We start from the raw sequence: 23,552 nt of genomic DNA, 5'->3' as shown, positions 1-23,552 counted from the left end.
CCTCCCGTCATCTGCAGCGCTATATGAATAATACAACAGCCAGCTGTCTCCGTGTGCCTGTTGTGTTTTTGACTGACAGACCTGAAAAATCAGCAATTTAAAGTGGGAAACTCAACATTTTTGGGGCACGGCATGGGAGACATTTCTTAGCAAGCAGTGTCAGATAGTGATGTTTTTCAAAACTGATTCTTGACACGACTGGACCTGAGTGATGGGATATCCCCCCCACATCGAATACACTTAGGTCCAAAAGTCTGTTCGCAGATCAATATGTGTATTGCCTCACTGCATTGGCCTCGCAGCATGTGCTTCCGGTTGCATGAGAAGGTCAGAGGTCACCATCGCGCATTTCGGCACACTCCTGTCCGCTCTGGCGGCCGAAGGGACTGGGAGCGCTTTGTGACGGGGGAGTTTTTGTGTGCCATCGTCTCACGCACACCCCTCAGCTCTCACTGTAGAGCCACAACTTGTCAAGGAACTGAGCTAAAAATGACAATTCATTTAATTGCACATCAGTCTTTTTACCACAGTGAAAGAAATGCCCTGGGTGCGCTCCAGAAGACCAGAACATTGCCAAGAACACCAGAACCAGACCACAAATCCAAGTAATGGGGATCTTTTCTTTGAGTTTTGGGATCACGCTGGTCTGTCCCCATGGAAAAAGAGAAGCAGTGGGCCATATCAAAAACGCATATTTAATAAACAGTTCAAAAATAGAGTTCAGATTTAAATTTTGGCATGCAGGAAAGCATAAAATCCCTTTGTGAGACTTACAGTTGGACACGTTGTCCCTGCGTGACATCATCTGGCCTCCACCAATGTGCTCATTACCATACATTTGGCTATGCTTACATGGTTACGTGCTCCCCATTCCCTGTGTCGCCAAGGGCGTGCGCGAGCCCGCTTCAACTCCACTAATGGCTACGGCATCGGACAGGCGTTTTGAAAACTGTACCGCGCCAGTGTGCCTTGTCAGGGGTCACCGGAGGTCACGCCTAGCACTAGTGACACACCGCGTTTGATCATTAAAACGTATTTACATTGACATTGCATTGTAACGATTTTTGTATTTTTACGTACTTCGTAAGAAACGCGGGCATTCAGCTGTTTACCCTTTTTGTCCTTTCTTTTTTTTTTTTTTTTGCATTCAGAACAATTTCCAGCACATCTATTTTTGTGTGCGAACTTCAGCGTGTCGCCAGGAACATTTTGTTAGTTATTCTTTAATTAGCGACACTTGATTTCCTCTGATGTCCTGTGGCAACCTTAGTCCTCAGCGTGTGGAAACCTCATCTGCCCCCATTCAAATGCTTTTATTAAGTCTTAGGTAGATTTAATAAAAGAGCAGAGGTTTTTAACCTTTTCTAGGCCATGGACCACTTTAAGTTTTGAAGTACAGAGGGAGTTCATTCTAGGACGTCAGGACCAGGACCATGAACCAACAGGCTTCAGAGTCTGGACCCCATGTGAGTGAGACCACAAAGCTGCAAGAGTTGAAGGAGTCCTGCACTCCTGCTATGATGTAGGGATTGATCAGATCCTGTAAGTATAGGGTTACGCCCATGCTTTGACTATCTTGTCGTCCGAAGGCCGTAACTGGATTCTTGAGATTGGTACTGGTAGCTACAGGAAGCCAGAAGAGAGAGACAAGGAGGTGAGATAATGGAGTGCTTTGGAAGGTCAAAAACAACTTGTACAGCAACATTCTGGATAATCTGGGGAGGATTGATGGCACAGACTGGAAGACCACACAGTAGTTGCACTAGTCCAGGCAGGGTATCGCCGTGATCCGGACCAGGAGCTGTGTACAGAGTGTTGAGAGGTTGAGGTGGAATCAAGGGATGATGAAGAGAACATATGGAAGAGCAGATTATTGTTGAACTGTTTTGGGACATTTTATTTTTTTACTTTATTCAGTCAGATAGTGAGTATTGTTTTCATAGTTAGCCTGCGCTTCACAGGCCTATCCATGGACCCCCACATTGTCCATAGGTCACAGATTAAGGACTTACATTCTGCAGGAAAACATCACACTTACAGATAATATCTCAAATTTCATAGTCTAGAACTGATTTTTTTGTAGCTAGATGTATTATTTCCCTATAAATCTGGACTTTAGTGACCAGTAACCTACGAATGGAACCACATGCTGTCAGACAGGAGACCCCTGGATAGAAAGGTTGTCTAGTGTGCAAGCACCCAAACACACACTCACAGAGACTTGCAGATTCACCTGACCATCTTATGTGTGAATCATGCAGGAATTGGGAGAAACAGGAGGAAACCTCCGCAAAGTGGGCAGAAAGAGCTGAGGCCAACTTCGAACCTCCAGCCTAGGACCTCTGAGGCACAAATACATGTTGCACAACTATGTCCACAAATAAATATCTGAAGGAACCAAATGAGCCATTTTGCTGCCATACTCTGAAAAAGGACCCCAAGGAATCCCAGGCCCCAGATCGAGGGTTCGAGGGTCTCACATGTACAGCTGCGTCATTGTCTCCAAAGGACCACCCCAAAGATCATTTTCACCGTGCTGAACATGCCTGCTTCAGCTCACCTCTATGGACTCATTTCATTCGTAGTCTACCAGTACATGCCTGTCCCCTTCTCTCTCTCTGCTTGCAGATTTGGAATTCTAAGGGTTCTAAGCAATGTGTTTCCATTTTCTGCTAAGAAAAAGCAGACTGAATCACATTGGAATAGGCTTGAGTTACATGTAGCACTTTGTCGCGAGAGCCACGGAAGTTCTCATTTCTGCCCCGTCAGCTGGAGACAGGAGTCCCAAAATCCAACTAATGAGAACTCAGCCTGTCCAGAGACTGAGTCAGTCAATCACCTCATGAAAAAAAAAAAAATCAAAGATCGGTTAAAAGATTGGATGCTGAATTCATTTTTTAAACCCCGTCATAAAAGTGTCTTCCAACATTCTTCGAGCCTGGCCACTCTGTAACCTCAGGTTAATTGCACATGCTGTAGCTTCTCATTGATTTTGTTTCATTAAAACATCCCTTGAAACACTAGGAAGTCGAGCTCAAACTAGACAGGATGGAGGAAAAGAATTTTTAAGCAATACCGATTTTCTGGTCACATTTGCATTCAGGATTCAAATCAACGATAATGGTTTTATTCCATCTATAACCCTTGTGCTGCACTGGACTGTATTATTTAGAAGCTTAGGGTGGAGTGATTAATAATTAATACAGGTTGAAGTATTTTCTTGTAAGGATTTCCAGAAACGGTAATCAAATATGCATGTTTAGCCTTCATTAATGTGGCTTTGTTCAAGTAGTCCCTCCCCACTTGCTCCCCACCACAGGTTGCGGACTAGACGTCTGTCTCCTCTCCATTATTTATGACCTTTCGGTTTTTGGTTCACATCAGAGCACATGGGTGAATGTCTGTAGGGTTCCTCTGTACCTCACACAGGTGAGTCTTTGCAACGGCTTGCAATCCATCGGAATTAAGTTTTTTATTCACGATTTTAAGTTATTGTTGGTATTCTACATAATTTGACTGTAGTAAGTGCTAAAGGGATGTCTAGGGACCCAAAAGGCAAAAAGGAAAGAAAAGCTAAAACAAACACCCCAGAATGTAAATGTTTGCCGACAGGAGCTCCGTGAAGTCCGAATGGTATTCATAAGAGAATATTCATGAAAGGACTTCCGCTGGTTTTCTGCGGCCACCATGTGTTGTCGAGAGCTTTTTCTTCATTTTGAGGAGTCTCTTTATCACCTGGAAAGAGTTCTATTGCTACTGCACTTTTATGTCCTTTTCAGCTCCACAGGACTTTATTTATATCTGAGCCGTAGAAAGCTAGAGTTTTGGGCACGTGCGGCTACACCCAGCAACATCAAACACGCTCTCACACACACACACACACGCACACACACGCGCGCCGCGCACGCACGCATCTCGTTGCATGCGCTGTGCTTTTTTTTTCACGCCTTTCATCTGAGGTGCGACTGATTCCTTTACTCGCTTTTGAAAATTCCTACGACGCAAGCGTGGCTCGAGGCCATTTGTGTGTTGCTGGGCGTGCGGAAAAAAAAGAAAAAAGAAAACTGCTTCCGAGCACCTTGCCGCAATTGCAATATGTCGCTCCCAGCTTTGTGCAAATGTAGGGAGCCCGAGATCGTCTACAAGCCCTCCACCCACCCCCAGCCCCCAACTCAATTATTCATACACTTATGGCCCTGTTTTAACTAAGCTGGAGCAGATGAACGTGTTGTATTCCAGCTGAGTAGTCTGCTTGCGTGCCTTAGGGGTTTAACCATTTTACTTTCTTCACCCCTGCAGCGGGAGCGGCTGCGGAACATCGAGAGGATCTGCTGTCTGCTGCGGAAGGTAACAGATCAACCGCGCCTCGCCGTTGCGTGTGCAAGTGGTTCAATCTACCTGCTGCCCACTGCTGTAGGTGTGTAGGTGTGCTCTGTAGGACTTCGAAACTGTGAAGGGTGAAGGGGTCACCCGAGTTTGCTGTGTCGAGGGACCCTCCAAATACAAAATGATAGTGATTCTTGTTATGTATTCCTTTACCTGATACTTTTCTCCAAGGTGACGTACAGTGGTAGGTTTCTTAACATCTTACGCTGATTTAACCGTTTATGCAGCTGAGTAACTATTGTGTCAATTCAGGGTAAGTGCCTTGAACAATGCTGCTACTGCAGGAGGTGGGATTGAAACCCAGGTTATTTGTCTGAAAATGATAGCTTTCAAAATTATCATTATTATTATTGCATTTATCTGGTAGATGATCTTTATCATACAGCCTGTAGAGAAACGTAGAGCGTGAATAACGAGATGATATACAATAGTATTAATGCTGGACAATCGGCTTCAACCAAACAACCACTTGTCCCGAGTGGGGTCACAGCAAGCTGAAGCCTTAATCGGCAACACAGAAAGCAAGGCTGAAGGGGGAGGGGACACGCCCAGCATGGGATGCCAGTCCGTCGCAAGGCACCTCAAGCAGGGCTCGAACCCCAGACCGGCCACACAGTGGGAACAAACCAAGCCCACCGTACCACCACACCCCCTCAATCAGCTTCAGTAGCTCCTTATATGAACTGTACAATTCAAAAGTTTCCAGCATCTATCATGCGAGATTTGTCCTTGAACTGGACGAGAGGCCGCACATTCCGTGATTTCCATATGCAGTAGGATGCACGCAAATCCACTTTGATGCAAGACGTCAAATAGTAGAAACTGTCAGATGTAACAGGATTTTTAAACGTGGGAGTTTTTTAGCGGTGAATGCAAAACAACACAAAAATGCTTTTGAGCTTTTCCAGCAACCGTGCCTAGCCTGGATTCCATACTAGGATTCGCCCTCCTTATTAATTAACCATTATTTAACTGGGCTTCTTTCTCCACAGTGACTCATATTGTGAGGTTTGTATTCAAAGCTGCTTACAGTTATTTCCCATTAATACAGCTAGGTCATTCATATCAGCAGGGATTCAAACCTGGAACCTTTGACTTCAAGGTCGATTACAGTGTTTTATTTAACAACGGAAATGCACTGTAAATATTAGAAAAAACTTGCATAATAATCCATTTAATGGTTTAAGGCTCATGCTGTTCAGATCGTAGTGTCGTAGTTTCCAATGGGATACGTAACAGCGTGGGCTTGGGAAGCCATGGAAACAAGTCAAGGGTGTGTACCAGCAGAAGACATTTCAGGGACAAAAGGGGGACCTGCTGTGACTGGGAAAAAGTCCATGACCCAAGATCCCTGTGGTGTTTGCTTGAGCCTCACACTCTCCCATCCAGCCTGGGTGTAAATCACACTGCCTGGATTCTGGCTTCGGGGGTCTGCAGCTGTCAGCCTGCATCCGTCACGTGATGTTGCGCCCTGCAGTTTGTCTCGTGTCCCCGGTGACCGTCGTGTCGTTTGCTGTCTCTGACCTCTGCGACCTTGTCCAACAAGGCTCTGGCACTAGAGTCATGGCTGGAGTTTATTTTCCTTGGAAGCGTCTCAGTATTTGTGTTCTAAATATACACGTACAGTATTTACCCTTTAAATCTGTATTTAAACATCCATGTGTGTAAATTTATATTTAGCAAAGGTTGGATCCTCATCCAGGGGAATATTCAAGGCTTTGCCCTCGTAATGACGCCCAAATCGTTCTTCCTACATTGTAGTGAGTCACAGAGTGACACTCATTCAGCTGCATCTTCAAGAGCCGCACACACCATCGTCCCCCGGTGAGTTAGCGCACGCTCCCATTACAGCTGCTTTTACCTCTCGCAGTCCGCTTTTCATTTAAAACCTTCTGATCCAGTAAAAATCTGCGAAAAATATGCGACAGCCATGCCGATTCACAGACCTGATGGAAGGACAAAGGAGTGCAGGCCACTGTAAATATCACATCCTCACAGAAATATAAAATGTGGAAATTCCGAATTCTTTAATAATTACATGCATAAACATTTTGTGTAATTTATAAAAATGTAATAGCTTATAGGAGGAGCCACTCCATAAATCCTTCCACCTTTGCTTTTTTTTATCTGCTCGTAAGCAGTGATTTGTTCTTACATAGGCACGGCTAAAAGTTTTATTGTATATAAAGTGAATTCTTATTAGGCAGGAGGAGCAGCAGGGAGGTTAAAGACTGGTCAACAGCATGTTGCAGGTTTAAGTCCCACAAGAGCTCAGCTTCATGAATTTCTTCACACAATGGAAGTTGGAGGTTGTTAGTAATGAATAACTAAAATAAATAAATAAATAAATAAATAATTTGGAAATCGCGGGTAAATAATACCTAGTTGAAGATCATAGAGAATATTGGTGGTCTTCGTAGCTCAAGTTGACGGTTGAGGTGTTCGGTTGTTCGCCGAGCTTGGCATTTAGGTTGCAAACGTTTCATCGCCAATCGAGGCGACATCATCAGTGCGCAAGGTGTGTGATTTTGTGTAGTTTGATGGGTGTCTTCAGGCAATCCCACCCATCAAACTACCTGCAAAAGAGGAAGCATCCAACACAAATCACACAACTTGCGCACTTATGATGTCACCTCGACTGGTGATGAAACGTTTGCAACCTAAACGCCAAGCTCGGCGAACAACCGAACACCCCATGATACCTAGTCACCTAAATGTGTCCCTGGTAATGTTTCAAATGTGTTTTTTACATGCGTTCATGATTTTCTCCGAAACGACTCGCAACCTAAAGCTACTGCGATAATTCTTCATTCGGCTGCGTGGTTTCTGCTTGAGCATCTGAAGTTAATACTGGTTAGTTCTGGCAGTTCGGTGGCAGTGAGGAAATAAACATCATTTACATCATCTTCTTACAAACATATGGGTCACCTAAGATGAGTGCCTTTACAGCAGTGCACTGTAGTAAAATGTCAGATGGGGAGGTCTTCCTAAGCACCTCTGCCAGAGCAAGCCCGAGACCAAATTTAGAAATTTAATTTGTGTAACTTTTGATTTTGATCACGAAAGGCCTATGTTTTCAGGGTCCGCGCGACACCGCTACCAGTGCCTCCACCGTAATTACTTCGGGGCGGCTGTGGATGAGAGCTGGGGAGAGGGTCAGCTTCTCGAAGTCGTGCCGTTCGAAAGGGGCCGGCTTACGGAAACAAACAGAAAGAGCGCAGGAGCTTAACCGCGATAAGGAAAAAACGAGCTCGTCTCCTGCGGCGCTCCTCCGCCAGCTCCTCGGCATCTGAGTAACCGCAGGTTGCGTAACCGTGCCGCGCTTTAATCCTCCCGTGAGCTGCGGACAGGAAAAAGTCTCTTTTCAGCTCGAAAGGTGACTGACAGACGGCACTTAGCTACTTAAATTAATATTAATCTCGGCCTGCGGCTCCCACTGCCTTGTTTAGGGATATTTTTCTGTTTAGAGCCCGATCATTGTGGCATTATCTTATTATCACTGGCTTCATTTAAGGTCACGTTTCAGGTCTTAGTCACGGAAATTTGAATCAATTCTCATCCTGGAAATGCAAATTGATCATCACATCAAGCGAGCGAGAAATGCCCGAAAGCAATTAAATGTGTGCTGCTAATTGCAGCTGTTATTTGCATCAGCGATATCAGGACAGATAGGAAGTTCATCAAGAGGAAATGGTACAAAGTTGGGGGAAACGGCTCTCTTGTTCGACCACAATCACACCGTGCATCACTGCAGATAATGAAGTGCTCAAAGACCCAAAACGTGAGATCCCCGACATCTCGTGAATGTATGTATACTTCCCACCTGTTTGAATAGCTGCATATCAATTCCCATAAGAAGTGCTTGTAAATTTACATGAATTCATTTAGCTGATGCTTTTCTCCAAAGCAACTTACAATGTTAAGGTTACAATTATTACATGCTAGCAATCATTTACCCATTTACCCAGCTGGATAATTTTACTAGACCAATTTTTGGTAAGTACCTTGCTCAAGGGTACTACAGCCAGAGGTGGGGATTGAACCTGCAACCTTGGGGACCAAAGGCAGTAGCTCTAATCACTACAACACCAGTTGCATCTTTCTAATTGCATAAGTTCCGTTCGTTGACATGTTGCTGTGCTTTTTGTTTTTTCATGTATACTCAGCCCACACTGATGTGAGCAGTAACTTTGTCTACGTGTAAATTCTGACATAATGACATAAACATAAAACACAACATTGTATCGCAATAGACAATACGTTTGCTAAACGAAATTACAGCGGTAAGTACAGTGCAGCATCATAATGCTCCGTCAGATCAGTTTTAGTGTTTTACAAATTATACTTCTGTGTAGTGGCTTGACATGCATCACTGTTGACTCACATGACCTGCTCTATGAAAGTAAGAGATGTTTAATCTAAGCCATTTAACCAGGTTACATGAATGCTAAAATAATAATACATTAACAAAATAAATGTAATTGGCCATTAGACACCACATTCTTGACCCCTATGACAACTTATATTTATTTAGCGGTAACTTTTCTCCAGAGCAACTTCCAATGAACTCTATGTAGTGTTATCAGCCCACACACCTTTTTCACCATGGTGACTTTGCTAGATACACTGGGTCACTCATCCCTACATCAGTGGAACACACTCTCTCTCTCTCTCTCTCTCTGGCACTCACACACTATGGGGGAATCTGAACAGCAGGTCTTTGAACTGAGGGAGGAAACCAGAGCACCCAGAGGAAACCCACACAGACACAGGGAGAACATGCAAACTCCACACAGACTGAGCAGGGATTGAACCCCCATCCTCTTGCACTACCCAGGAGCTGTGAGACACAAGTGCTACTCCCTGTGCCACCCTTTAACAGAAATTTGAGCTATCACAAAGTTAATTTTTAGTCATTTCAACGCTGTCTACGTCCACGTTCTTTGTGATCGGGACATTTTCTTCCCTTTTCTCTGTCAAGTCAGTTCTGCACCGAGCCCCTGATGCGAATCAGTCCAAGCCATGGCGAGCCGAGCCGAGCCAGGCCAGGCGCTGCGATCCCAATGGTGCACTGCGCCAGGCCTGTTTATTATTCAAATGAGGAGGTACTTTTGATGTTGGAGAACAAAGGTTTCCATTCACATTGCCCCAACCCGCTCTCCTTAAAAGCGCATTTTGATATATTTTGCATATTTCTAATGCTCAATGGTGGATTGGAAGGCAGCGTCTTTGATGGTACAGAGAACTTCATGACCGATGCTAATTCAGCTTTTCTTTTCAGAGTCTGTCACTTTGAACCCTTGTGCCTTCAACACCGGCGACATCATGGGGCACAAAACACCCTTCATGCAAATATTTAAAACAGCAATAAAATTGTTGCTTTCATTATCCCTTGTCCAATAAGAAAAAGAACTGTTATTCGACTGAGTTTAAATGTTGGATATTGTTCAAAGAATGGGATTGTTATGCTTTACAGAGCATGGTACAAACCGATATTTTGGATTGTTTCTTTTAAGGGTGTCAGTTGTTATGCTCAACTGGAGTGATTTACTGTGGGACGCTCGTTCAACCCTTGCCATTTAAGAAACAGCACATTTATTAATTTAGCTGACACTTTTCTTCAGAGTGACTTATAATGTTAAGCTACTGTATTTACAATGATTTACCCATTAATACTGCCAAGAAACATCACTAGAGCAATATAGGGCAAGTACCTTGCTCAAGGGACTTGAACCAGCAAGCGCCACTCTGGATGCAGCACTACTAACCACTATGCAATCAGCTGCCCCAAAAGGAAGGGGGGTTGGGGGTCCCAGCCGCAGGGGGTCCCAGCCGCAGAGAATAAGCCATTGCTGAGAACATTAGATCGCTGCCTTTAGTGCTTCTATTATACAATGGATTTACATTCTAAGGCCTTTTAATACAGTGCAAGAAAGGACTCTCATGATTAACACCAGAAGTAAGATACAGGGAGATAAACTTGTTGTTGTTGGCCAGTAGGTGGCATAGTGATTAGCACTGTCACCTTATCTTGGAGAAAGTGTCAGATGAATTAATATGTAATAGTTGTGGAGGTTGCAGTGGAGTTACAGTACAGTTATAGTACGTCGCACACAGTAACATGTAATGGATTGCGCAGTTTTGCAAAAGCCTTTGCACCCGCTCCTTCTTGTTTATGACAGACGCGCCCCCCCCCGCGGGTGTCGTTTGCCTGACTTATTTGTTGGTTCACACATAAGCAGCACTTTCGCGTGGGATATAAACCAGCATCCTTCCGAGTTTGATATCTGAGGCAGCATCCCACCCCGATGCCAGTCGCCCGTGGCATTTTCCAGTCTCCTCAAAGCGACGCATTAGAAGTTGGGCTAAGGTGACAAGCCACGCGTCTCCGTTCAGCCAGGGTGCGAGTGCAGACGCCGAGGTCGTCACAATGACGCGTCATTAGTATTGGAGATGTGACTTTTCCGGAGGCGCTTCTCGAGCCAGCTTTCCGAGGAGAATGAGATGTTTTCTCTGCCCCTTTCTCTTTCACACACACACACACACACACGGAGGCACATGCACAATTGCTTGACTGAAATTCTGGCAGGAATCGAAGAATCTGACTGCTGCCTGAAGGAAGAGTGTAATTTGACTCCGTGGTACCGCGGGCATGACAGCGGGATCCACTGGGACTCCAACGCCCGGCACTCTGTCCCAGAGCAGCCAGCGGATCGCCGGACGAGCGACTCTCCAGAACTGCCCAAACTTACTTTGTGGATATTCATGAGGAGCTGAGACTGCAATGGGCTGAGCACAAGGCCGACGGCTAGTCCTTATTAGCTGACGCTCACGGTGCTAAACTGGCTTTCTGACGCATTAAAACATTAACTAGCTGTTAAAAAGGGATTTGAAGAGACAAGGTGAAAGTATCGCAGTTGGGCTTTGGGTTAAATCCAGACTGTGATGCTCGCAGTGGGTTGGAACCCGTGCTGCGGCACCGGGCCTCCATCTCCATTAGCCGTTAGCGGAGGACGGAAAAGCGACGTTCCCCCACTTTCTTAAATCAACGGTTTTCCTCACTTCGGTCTGCGCACGTTTCTTCTTTTTCAATCACGGCATTTGTCACAAAGCACTTTCCTTTATTATTTATTTCTCGATTCTATAACTCTCGGAGCTTCTGGAGGTAAAAATAAGTTCCCCATTGTTCTGGATAATCCCTTTTGCGAATCCACTCCTGGCACTTCTGAAATTCTTGTGTTTCCTTGCATCATCCACACGTAGCATAGATCACACTCAGTAGGCATTTATATCTACTGCTTTGCATTAGATTACAATGTGGACACTGGAGGAGACCGTAGGCCAGCCATAATCGATCAGTTGTCCTACTTATTACTACTTTGAAATCAAGGATATGGATTATCGTGCGGGACGGATATTGCTCCAAGTGAGAAAGTGACCGTGTGGGAGGCCTTGTGCTGTTGGAGCGAGGGCCGTTTTTAAAACAGAACACCGGAAATGACGGGACACCTTCTGACACGGTGTGCAAATGTCCAAGACACAACTTTTTAGTTTTCACAATGGACTCTCTGTTACCCCATTGACAGCTGCCCATTCTTTTCCTGATAATATATCGAGTGAAAACACTATGCAAGAAGTAGCATGGTGCACACGTTATGTTCAAAATCACGTTTTCCACATTTCGCGAAAGGTTTTAGTAAGCAGTGGCACTCCGTCTGTTGTACTTCCAACTACGGCAATAATTAAGCACACTTTTAGGTGATGCCTTGTATTTTAAATATTATACATATTATACACGTGTAATAGGGTGCACGGTGGTGCAGTGGGCTTGGCCACGTCCTGCTCTCTGGGGGGTCTGGGGTTCGAGTCCTGCTTGGGTTGCCTTGTGATGGACTGGCGTCCTGGCCTGGGTGCATCCCCCCCCCCCCAGGCTTACACCCTGTGTTGCCGGGTTAGGCTGCGGCTTGCCGTGACCCCACTTTGGACAAGCAGTTTCAGCAAGTGTATACGCATGTAATGTTATACATAATATTACATTTGCTGCAGGCAGCAGGTGGTGTAGTGGTTGAAGCCACCATCTTGGAGTCTGAAGGTTCCTGGTTCGAGTCCCACCCCTGTTGTAGTATTGTTAATCAGGAGCTTACTGTGAATTGATATTGTAAAATTGCACTGCAGTGTAAATGATGGTAAGTAACTTAGCGTTCAACCGTAACGTTGCAAGTCATCTTCAAGAAGACCCAAAATGGCAATTACTAATAACATGTGATTTTTATAAAGAGAAGAGGACGAAAGCAGAGTGCGATTGTACATTTCGGCCAGTGTAACACAAGTACCGCTCTTAAGCATCTTCTTATGAGCTGCTCATGTACAGCGGTGTTGCAACAGCAAAGTAGTGAACATTCTCCTTTAATTTGCTCTTATTCCCAGAGGAATGAGCGTATTTTAAAGATAAACTACATACTATTACTCACTGCGCCTAATTATCATTGCTGTTGTAACAGGGAAGACAGTAATTGCACAGTAGAAGCTCTTTTGATCTCCGGCGGCAGAGGGAACATGCCGGCACTAAAATGAGAGCTACATCCAGATTAGTCACTGGCACAAATGAGCTGGGGGGGGTGAACGGCGATCGGGGGTCCGTGTCACAGGCGGGACGTGAAGTCACTGGGCCGCTCAGGGCTACTCGTGGAGCAGAGACGCTGAATGGTTGGCATAGCTCTGCTTTTTGCGGGAGTTCAGCGCACGAACTGTCTGTTGTGGCCTCCTTTGCTGATCTTGTAAAACACGGAGGCGAATGATGGATGCTGCTCTGCTATTATTGCGCCGAGGTCACGATCTGAGCCAATAAAGCTCGGCTTTTATGGAGCGGTGGCTCTAGGTTATACGCCGGCTCCTCATCTTCTGGGCGTTTGAGTCGCGGATTTTTGAAGACACAGACATTTTCCAGCTTATTTACGATCAGTTGAATTTTCTTCATTTATCCATTTCGTAAAGTTTCAGCTCTCAGCGGAGCAAGCGTAGTTTTTTGTTTTCGGTTTTATTCTTTAAAGTGGGATTAATTTCATTGTAGTTCAAAGTTAATAAAAATCTTAAAATGAGAAGTCTTACATTTTTCATATAACTACATCTACTTGATTTTTTGCAGAACCTCACCAGCAAATAAATCAAAAGAGGACTTTATTATGCAGCTTTTATCTGTAATCAATTATAATCAGATTTTCAATTCCAATAGTGCTGGTAAGTTGAGCGTATATGGCAGGTGGGTGGCTGCTTTTAGCAGTGCCTTAGTTTATTGTATATAATAAATAATCAATACAATAGCCAGCAAGTGTCTTTGCAGGCATCTCTGTCGAAATGCTGTCATATTATGAGATTGCCACAGTCATGTAGTTATGCTTCTCCATCCATCCATCCATGAGCTTCTCCTCATTCTAAAAATGTCGAATATTCTGTGAACTTCGGTCAAGAGTGGTCATCAAAATCGTGCTTTGCGCTCATCCAGAGCCTTCTGGTATATCATTGTTTTTTAATTTCCTCTGCTTGGATGTGAGAATTCCGTTTGCATTCCCTGTTTTCTGTAATGTCCTTTGTGTTTTGTTGACAGGATACTTAGAGCCCCTCCTCTTAACTGCTGCCGCTTAATGACAGTCGATTTTATGGTCTGTGTCTTTAAACATATTTAAATAATCCCAAAGTCCCTTAAAAGGGATAATAAATGGATTGTGAAACTATGTGAGATTCACTTTGGTGCAGAAGAGCCTTTAAGGATGAGGGGCTCCCTGCTCTCGTGTAATGCATCTAATTGAGATTTAAGCGAAATATTCATAATTTAGCATTAAAAAGTCAAAGAGACAGCTAATCTCGTTAATAAACGTTGTGGTGAGTGACGCAGTCTTTATTTTTTTGTCTGTACCTTGTGCTACTTTTTTTCCTGTTTTTCTCTTCTGCTGTACAGCCTTGCGCATTGTCAGATTTATTGTGGAAAGTCTGATTCACTGTACTGGCTGTTTATCAGACATAACTGGATGACGCCTTTGACGGCACAGCTACAAACCTCGAGCCTTGGGTTATCGCTGCCACACATTTGCAGCATGACCGGTTTGTAGGACGGGAAGGTGGACGTCTTCCCTCTCTCCGGTCTTCAGATGAAAAAACATGCAGTAACATACAAGATGAACATTGCGTTGACATGTTTCTTGTGGATACATATCAGGTAACAAGCAGGAGGTGTTTGCCTGCCGCTATTGAGACACCTTATTCTGGCAACCAAGATTCACCTTAATGGCACATACATCATTAGAGAAATTCTAGAAGGTTCCGTTTTTACGGTTTTCTCATTTTTCGTCATAGGTCTTCACTTCCCAAGAGAATTTCATTCTGATTCAACTGTCTTTCTCTTCTAATTTGAATTTATTGCAAAAGACCGGCGTCCTGTCCAGGGAGTACCCTGCCTCACGCCCTGTGCTTAAGGGATAGACTCTGCGCCACCGGGACCCTGCATTGCACAAGCACTCCTTGATAATGGATGGACGGATGGATAACTTGTCTTTAATGTTATGCTGTCATATCAGGACGCGCCGTGTAGAGCCACCGCTGTACGGTGGCGAAGTTCACAGTTTCATGTGGGTTCCATTTCTGGAGAGAATAGCTCCTTACTCACATATCTGCCGGAGTGCCCTCCCAGCTCGAGCGCTCCATCAAAACAGTGTATAATTAAAGTGGCGTTAATTGGTGGCTGCCGTGCGATGACTGTGGTGCAGAGAGCGGGAGCGGAGCAGAGAGAGAATAATTACCCACGGCCTCGGAGGAGCGAGAAGTGGGCGCGCTACATGTTGAATGTGCTTCACCGAAGCGAGGTTCTCATTAGCCGTTACATCACCGAATGGCCTCTCCACGAAGCGACGAAGCACTCGCACTTAAAAACGATGGGGAAAACGAGTGGGATCCTCTCCAGTCCAAGTGGTCCCTGCCCAGGGTGGTCCCTGTTAACAGTGCAGCCAGTCAGATCAAGAGGAGGCGTTATGGTTTCTTGGATTACCGATGCCTTTGTTCTGCAAAATCACGATCAAAATGAGGAGGTTACTGACACTATACTAACCTGTGTTTTTTTCCATATTAAATCCTTCTGCTCCGCCTCCGTTTCACAGCTGGAGCAGTTTGGAGAGGGTCAGATCTACGTGATGTCTAATGTGTCAGGAAACATCTGCGCAGATGAAGTGTGTAAATGGCCTTAGACGGTCTGGTTGTGTTTGTCAAGCAGCTTGAACAAGGCAATCGTTTTCCCTCCAAATTCTTACAGAGCCGGCATACTTTTTACTGGAGTTAGCCGAGGGGCTGGATTAGTCCTTGATGTGAGGACGACCCAGACTCAGATGGTTTCCTCAGATGTTGGAGCCGAGAAAGCAGAGTGATCTTCTAATACATCTGCAAGGAGACAGTCGAGTGAGCTTGAAAATCAAGCAGAAAAATTCCCAACATACACACACAGTGCTTCGAGGCAGATAGGCTTGAGCTCACACACATCCAGAAGTCACTGTCAGCTAAGTTGAGCAGGCCAGTGAAGGTTTTTACCCTTTACTGGCCCCATGACTGATAAAGACTGATATTCTCTGATCTGTATCTCAGTGGTTCTCACCCAGCTTTGGTGTAGAATCCACCGTAGTTTAGCAACGGTGGACGAGGAGCAATCCCAAAAGAAGGTTTAAAGACCCTTTATAATTTCATGAGTGCCTTTATTTTTAACGTCCCAAGAGCAGTGCTTTCCCTATCACCTGATCTTAAGAGGTTTTCAGTGAGATATGTTCGGCGTGCTCTTAATAATGCATGGTCATGCATGCGTCACACTTTGCAAGAGGATCCATAAGCTCAGGGGACCAGGCATCTGGGAAGAAGCTCTGCGTGATTGACAGAAAGCTTGTTGTTGGAAAGACTAGTTGGATGTAGCTGGACACATAAACTGGAGATACACTAACCTCTTCAAAGTGATTTAAATTGTTTCCAAAAAAGAGTTATTGGTAAATCAAGGAAAAACAGTAATATTTACCTTCTATTAAAAAACCAGTATTTCACCATGTACAACCAGTTGATGAAACCTCTGTGGACCCAGAGCACAGCTTCTCCAGTCCTTATGCATCAGATTTCTGGAACATGCTCTCCTGGTAATATGTTTTAGTGAGGTTCCCACCCAAAGCCGCAAAGAGCATTGCTGTCGCAACCGCTACATAACAAAATATGCCAATGTCACAAGAAGATATGATACCTCTATGTGCTGCAATTAACTTATGTGGGTAAAATAAAAGTTGTGTGGCTTTACATTACGTGCAGCTTGTTGTTGCGTGTCATGTGCAACAATGGCATGTGTGACTTTCCCTGCTGGGATTAAAAAAGTACCTATCTTATCCTACCTTTCCCTTTAGCTTTAATCGGTGTATCTAAGAGCCTGACAGTGACCCAGCAGTTTACTGCTGACCTTGTAAAACTGAATCGCCACTTTAGTCATTTATCCTCAAATCTGCAAAACTCCCGATTCCGTCCCGGGAGGAGCTATGGAATGGGCTCTGGATTCTATGATTCCGACTCACCGTTGGGTTTCCGTGTTTCCCGCAGCTCGTCCTCCCCGAATACTCCATCCACGGCCTCTTCTGCATCATGTTCCTGTGTGCTCAGGAGTGGCTGACAGTGGGCCTCAACGTCCCACTGCTCTTCTACAACACGTGGAGGTTGGCACGCTTCTCCGCGTCACGGTCCCGCACCACATATGACAGACACGCAGAGCAGCGAAAGAAAAGCTGCCTGGGAGGTCTGAGCCAGCAACCAAAATACACACCAAACATCGGCAGATTGGAAATATTAAAGCTGTTTGTCATTTTCGATGTTGGTCCATGCTGTGGTCTTCATAGGGATGCGTTGTGGGGTTGCTCCTTTCTGTGACACATACCGTCCCATTCATCGTCACCCTGCATCACTTCCTAAAACACAGGTTTTTTACAAGCAAACACTCCTGCTACCACTAAATGGACACGGACGATAGGGAGAGGCAGAGCTATGCAGATGTGTGTCAATTATAAGAACAATAATAATAAATACAAAGAGAAATACAGACAGTGTATGAGAGCGAACCCTCTGTGAGCAGCTATACTAAGGTGGACAGGGTCCTCTTCCCATTAGGTGTCAGTGCTGCCCCCGTTGGCCATTCAAACTCCAACAACAGCAGTGACCTACAAATTACAGTAGAACCATGGTCAAAAAGTCAATTCATGGTCCAGCCTCTTCAGCATCCCTTCTATTCGCCATTCTCCACATCAGGCTGTTTCGAGGAGACCGATTAGGGGATCTGAACCTCCAACAGTCGTTACTGTCGTACGGGTTATTTGTGCCAAAAGTGGGATCTCCCGTGGGCCCCAGGCGCTGCCAGTTTAATGAATCAGCTGCTAGGAAAGATGTTTCCGCTAACATCAAATTGGCACTTTGAGCTCCTCTGCAAGCATTTGCAATTGACCATTATGATATTTCTTTAGTCATTACACAACTTCTAGCTTTTATGGAAAATTCCAGTGTGTCTTTGTGCAGTTCAGCCGGTACAAAGCCTTGTGAATGATACTGTATGCATAAACATTTTATTGAATAGTGATCACCTAAGAATGACCCCATATGTATTGAATATGTACTGTTGTACTGAATATGTACCTGATGAGCACTGGAGATTTGTATATTTCAGAATAGTTTCTCTGGGGTCCAGCTACCCTCCTGTGTCCTTTGGCTCTCCGGCAGGTACTTCCACAGCCCCACGGACACTCCAGAGCTGCTCTACGACCCAGCGTCCGTCATGAACGGCGACACGCTCAAGTTCTGCCAAAAAGAAGCCTGGTGCAAGATGGCCTTCTTTGTCCTCTCCTTCTTCTACTATCTCTATTGGTGCGTGGTTTGCATGCCTCTCGTGTCCGAATGAGGGACCCTTTCATTCCTGCAACTCCATCCTGCTGTACTTGTCTTTTTACTGATGAGATGATTCATCTCTAAACTGTGCCAATAAGGTCACTATGTTGTTTGTGTCTGCCATATTCACGCACTCCTGCAGTCGTCCAATTACGCATACTCTGGCTCCTCATATTACAAACGGTGACGTTACACATTTTCAGAGATACACAGTACACATTTTCTGTTTTATTTAATTCAACTGCGTTGTCTTCTTGTTGAAGGAGGGCACGGTGGCCCAGCGGGTTTGGCCGGGTCCTGCTTTCTGGTGGGTCTGGGGTTCGAGTCCTGCTTGGAGTGCCTTGTGATGGACTGGCGTCCCGTCCTGGATGTGTCCCCTCCCCCTCCAGCCTTGAACCCTGTGTTGCCGGGTTTGCTCCAGCTTGCTTTGACCCCGCTTGGGGATAAGCAGTTTCTGTGTGTGTGTGTCTTGTTTCCTACAGTTTTCCTAGTTGCAGAATGAATGTGAGCTGTGTTTATACTCCAAGCCAACAGATGGCAGCAATACACACTCAGAGACAGAACAGGAGCAGGGAAACACTTTAATCTGACTCCCTTTTACAGTGTTTACAGCTCATGTCTGGTATTCCTGAGTCCTGGTGATCAGTTATAATATAAGGTATGTTGCAGAGTGGCATGAATGGCATGAATCTGCCACTGAATACGAGGTTATGAGGACAATTTATTTCTTTTTTCAGTCATTTTAAATTAATTTAATTCATTAAATTTTATGTAGCCTGAAGTTAATATAAATATTAAAATAAGCCTTAAAAAGTATTTTTTTACTTTATTATAGCTGCATCCGATTTTTACAAAACGTAACCAGCAAGTAAATTGACAAGTGCATTTTCATTTTTTTTTTTTTGTTGATTGTGATTCAGTAAAGCTGGATTTGGGTTTTAGGGATGAATTCTATAACAAACAGACTTCCAGCCCTGATTGTGTTTGTAAGCTGAGGAGCCAGTGCGTGCAGAAACGAAAAAGATGTTTAGAAGAAAGGCTAAAGACTCAAGTTGAACATATTAGACTTTTTTTTCCTGCTCGATTCATAATGTGAGTTTTGTTACTAATGTGCATTTCACCAAGTTTCTAGTTACAGCAGTACAATTATGCAAATGCTGACAATTTCGTAAATAGCTTTGGGAAAATTAGCAAAATTAGTACGTTGTAAACACGCATTTCATCAATGGAAAATATCACTGTGCTTTTCTTAAACGGTTGTGTTTGTGCGTCTGTCTGTGGTTATCTTGCTTCCCTTTGTCTTTAGCGTGATCGGAACCTGAGTGGCGCTTGGCCTTAGGGAGTTTTCATCTGTGAGTTTGGCACCTTGTAGCACCCCCCCTCCCCGCCCCCCCAGCTCCCTGCCAGCCCCATCCCTCCCCTTAATCTCCTTCTTCTGTGTAACCGAGTAATGTCACGGAGGGAGGCGGGACGTAACACCGAGCACCGCTGGGGAGGTCGTCGCTGACCTTCACACTCATCCCGCTTTGCTCTCCTGACTGTCCGCGGGAAATGTTGTCACTTCAGCAGTCCTGTTGCTGTCCATTGAAATGGCTCCCTTGCCCCCCCCCCTTTGGAGCACTGCCCCCAGCTGTGAGCCGCTGTCCTTAGTGTTTGTGTCACCACTTGTCAGCTTTCCTGCAGTTGAACCCAGCACGCATCCCTTCTGCACACCCACAAACACGCATGACAACACTCGCTTGGCCGCACGCTTCTGTGGTCTTTGGCATGATCCTTACAAACTTTATATATAGATAGATAATCACCACGGCTCCCCTGCAACCGCCTCTCAGCCAGCTTTCATGCCCAGAAAACCATGGACGAGACAATGACGGACATAAAAGTTGGCCCTGCTGTTACATGAGTATCTACTTAAACTTAATGAGACAAAAATCACTTTGTAGCTCCGCCAAGGAGGCGTAAAGTTAACTCTGCTGACACATGTCCGTGGAGATGTCGGTGGTACCTCCTCCTGCACTCCTAATTGATAAGGAACCCAGCAGCAGCCACATCAGCAAGCCAAGGGTGAGGGTGAGCCTTGCTTCAGCACTCTATAGCAACAACGTGCATCGTAAGTGCTGTGAGGTTCCAGCGCTAGCCGCTCGACCACGTGCAGCAACGCTGACATCCATCACCGAGGACCTGGTCCGGTCTGGAGCTTTAAGCGACAAAAAGTGGGGCCGTTCCAGCTCCTTTGGGTCGAGAGTTATCCTTATTTGCGGTGCTGCTGCACCACCCATGTGCGAGTTACCCTCACTCTCGGGAAAGCAATGCGAAACCAATAATTTAGTGCCTAAGTGTCCATGATAATGAAGCTCTCATTAATCCACACCACCTCTCAGACTTTTTCTCCTGCCTGTTGCCAACATGGAAACGCCAGCTAGCGATGCAGGGAAGCGAGTCTTTCTCTCAGCAGCAGACCACATGGCGAAGATCTATGCTCCTTTCTCACAGCCGTTCACCAAGCTGGGCCTCTCTAAATTTGGTCTTCTGAGTGCGCAGCATCTTAGAATAAACAGCGGTCACCGCACTGAATGTGTGTATTGGTCATAAACCCAATGAAAAAGCCCCATTAGCATTAGCTTAGCTGAAGTGCTAACACAGCCAAAGCAAGCAATGTTGTCAGAATGTGACTGTATCTTTAGCCTTTTCAGAACTCTTTGTTTGAGTACTACACACATGCTGGTGTCATCTTTCACCACTTTTTATTCCTCGATGATTGTTGATGATGGCGGGTCTGTGCCTGTGATAATTCTATCCTTTTTTTCTTCTGTCCCTCTTTCTCCCAGTATGATCTACTCTCTGGTAACATCATAGCGGGTGGCAGTGGAGTGGGCAGCTCTCTCAACTTGGAGAAACTCTGGAGGACATTTCATAGGTCATACAGTGGTTTTGGAACCCATGCACTGACACGGCAAGCAAAAAAAGCATTTCTGAGCAGTGGCAGATGGGCCGAGGGAAGAGTTTGTCTCGGTGGGTTAGGGTTGCACAGCGGGTCCTGTCTCCACGGTATATGTACAAAAATTGTGATTGTTTACATATCAAGGTCAAAGACAAAGTCCTTTGTGTGCTTCCGAGCAGCCAGCCACAGTTGGTCTCGTCCTTCTTGGTCGACACTTGTAAGGGGAGCCTGTTGTATTCCTGGAGCAACGTCTTCATCGGTCTGTTGGGTGACTGGAGGGAAAAGGAACCACTCAAACGCAAGACCGTAATTGCAAAGGATGTGTCTGAATGTTACATTTGTACTCAACCCGTATATGGCCTCTATGTTTATACACTACATACCGTCAACACCTTATGTGACTTGTGAATTTGTGGGTTTCCAAAAAAAATTGCATTTTTTAAAATTGAACCTTTATTTGTGATGCATTACAAAATCAATATGAAAATTATGATGCTCTTTTATCGTGTTACCTAGAAAATATACAAAAAAAAATCAGCTAAGGCTTTATTATGAGGAGTTATCTCAGTTAATTTGCATATTTTCAGGATGTTAGATCCCAAGGTACAAACAGTTATTTTGACATAGAATAGGCATTGTGGGCTCTAGTTTGATGATGGTAACACATAGTTTATTGGCAGGTACAATAAGCTAGTGTAATGAAAAGATGGAAATGACACTTCTTGTGTTAAGGGCTGGAAATTTTGGAATGCTGTCAATAAATTAGACCTATGTTGTTAAGGCTGTGTGTTCAGCTTGATCAATAAGGGTGGTCATGTAATTTTAAGAACACATCAATTTTTGTCACATGACACCATACGTTCACAAAGGACACTCCTGTCCTGATCCATGAAATACATACCAGTTACACACAGGTCTCTATGGGGATGTTTTTGAAAGATCTTCACATTTTCATTTGTTGTTCAAATGACAGTCTGTGGAGATGCTTTAGTAGTTTGTGAAACTGATATGCATCACTACATTTATGTCACAGAATTTTTAACAGTTGGGAAAAAAGATTAGGAGCTTTAATGTCATTTGATGATGAAATAGCATCAATGAAACATCAGGAGAATTGTAAATTGGGCCAAATGGTTTATTGTTTCCTGAAACAAAGAAAAAAATATTGTTCTAGGGAAACATTTGTGATTTTACCAATCACAGGGAAACAGCCAATAAATAAATAATCAACAATCCATAAACAATATAAAACATCAAAAATACATTTGAAATTCATCAAAGTAACAGCTTTTTCTTTGTCTTTCTGTTTCATTTTTTTTTTTCTTTTTTGTTGCACACAGAAACCAAGAGTTAATTAATTTTTTCTATTGCTCTCATGAATATGTATCCCCAATTTGTACTGTGGAACTGTACCACGGACAAACCCATTTAAATAATTTTTTGTCATCAAAACTAGATTTTTGCTGCAGATGATGATAATGTGTCCTTACTTTTGACCTCAACAGGAATATCTTTAATACAGAGCCCTTACCAACGTGGACACTTACAGGCTGCAACACTGTCTACACATGGAAATTCACAGTGGAAACCACACTCTGTCCACATTATAGTGCCATTCCTTTGTCAAATTAGAGCCCAATGATTTTGCGCATTTTGCAATATCTTGATAATATTAATATTATACATATATTTATATACCCTGACAGGGTGAAAGTCTTCCAGCAAACTCAAAAATATCCATTGCTGTTTATTTCATAAAACGCAATTTAAAATTAATTTGCAAGACTTCCATGCTCTCACTTGAGAAGCCGGACTCAAATCTTAATTTGTTTTTACTTCTGTTTATTTAACTGGCGGATTATTTCTTTGTATTTTTATGCTTGTGTTTGTTAACATTTTGTGGGTTTTTTTTCTGTTTTATGGAAGCTTAAATCAAAGACTTGCCTGCTGCTACTGCAGTAATTCTCACAGGACGTCGAAGACTGGCGTGAAGAAGGAGGCTTCCAGACGTTGGCCTCATTTGGAGCTTTTGTTTAAATCCATTCCAAATTGGAACAGTTCCTGAAACTGTGTATTCCAATTCACAACAGCTTGTCGAGGTGCTGCTGACCGATAATTGTAAGACATTTCTGTCCTGTTTCCTCCACCCTCCGCTACCTGAATATCCAAAATATCTACTGATGCTGTCAGTATTAAAATCTGGAAACAGCTGTTTATAATATATATATATATATATATATATATATACATACATATATATATAGATATATATAAAACACATCATCACTCG

The 23,552-nt window shown here is 44.2% G+C and overlaps 1 protein-coding gene across 2 annotated transcripts in view; it reads left to right on the top strand.

Moving 5' to 3' along the window:
• Positions 1-21,351, top strand: part of cnih3 (cornichon family AMPA receptor auxiliary protein 3) — a 32,627-nt gene extending 11,276 nt beyond the window's left edge. Inside the window, exons 3-6 of one of the 2 annotated variants that reach the window (XM_018736933.2) lie at positions 4,300-4,347; positions 16,993-17,105; positions 18,157-18,300; positions 21,150-21,351. In XM_018736933.2, coding sequence (XP_018592449.2) covers positions 4,300-4,347; positions 16,993-17,105; positions 18,157-18,300; positions 21,150-21,177 — 333 coding nt within the window. In that variant the 3' untranslated portion in view covers positions 21,178-21,351. Of the gene's footprint in view, positions 1-4,299; positions 4,348-16,992; positions 17,106-18,156; positions 18,335-21,149 lie in introns of those variants that run through there. The other variant, XM_029250378.1, reaches the window with a different exon arrangement.
• Positions 21,352-23,552: the final 2,201 nt, after the last annotated feature.

The sequence above is a fragment of the Scleropages formosus genome, chromosome 1, assembly GCF_900964775.1.
Source record: "Scleropages formosus chromosome 1, fSclFor1.1, whole genome shotgun sequence".
NCBI lineage: Eukaryota > Metazoa > Chordata > Actinopteri > Osteoglossiformes > Osteoglossidae > Scleropages > Scleropages formosus.
Note: the sequence above shows the minus strand (reverse complement) of the source record. Positions and strands in the feature narration are given on the sequence as shown.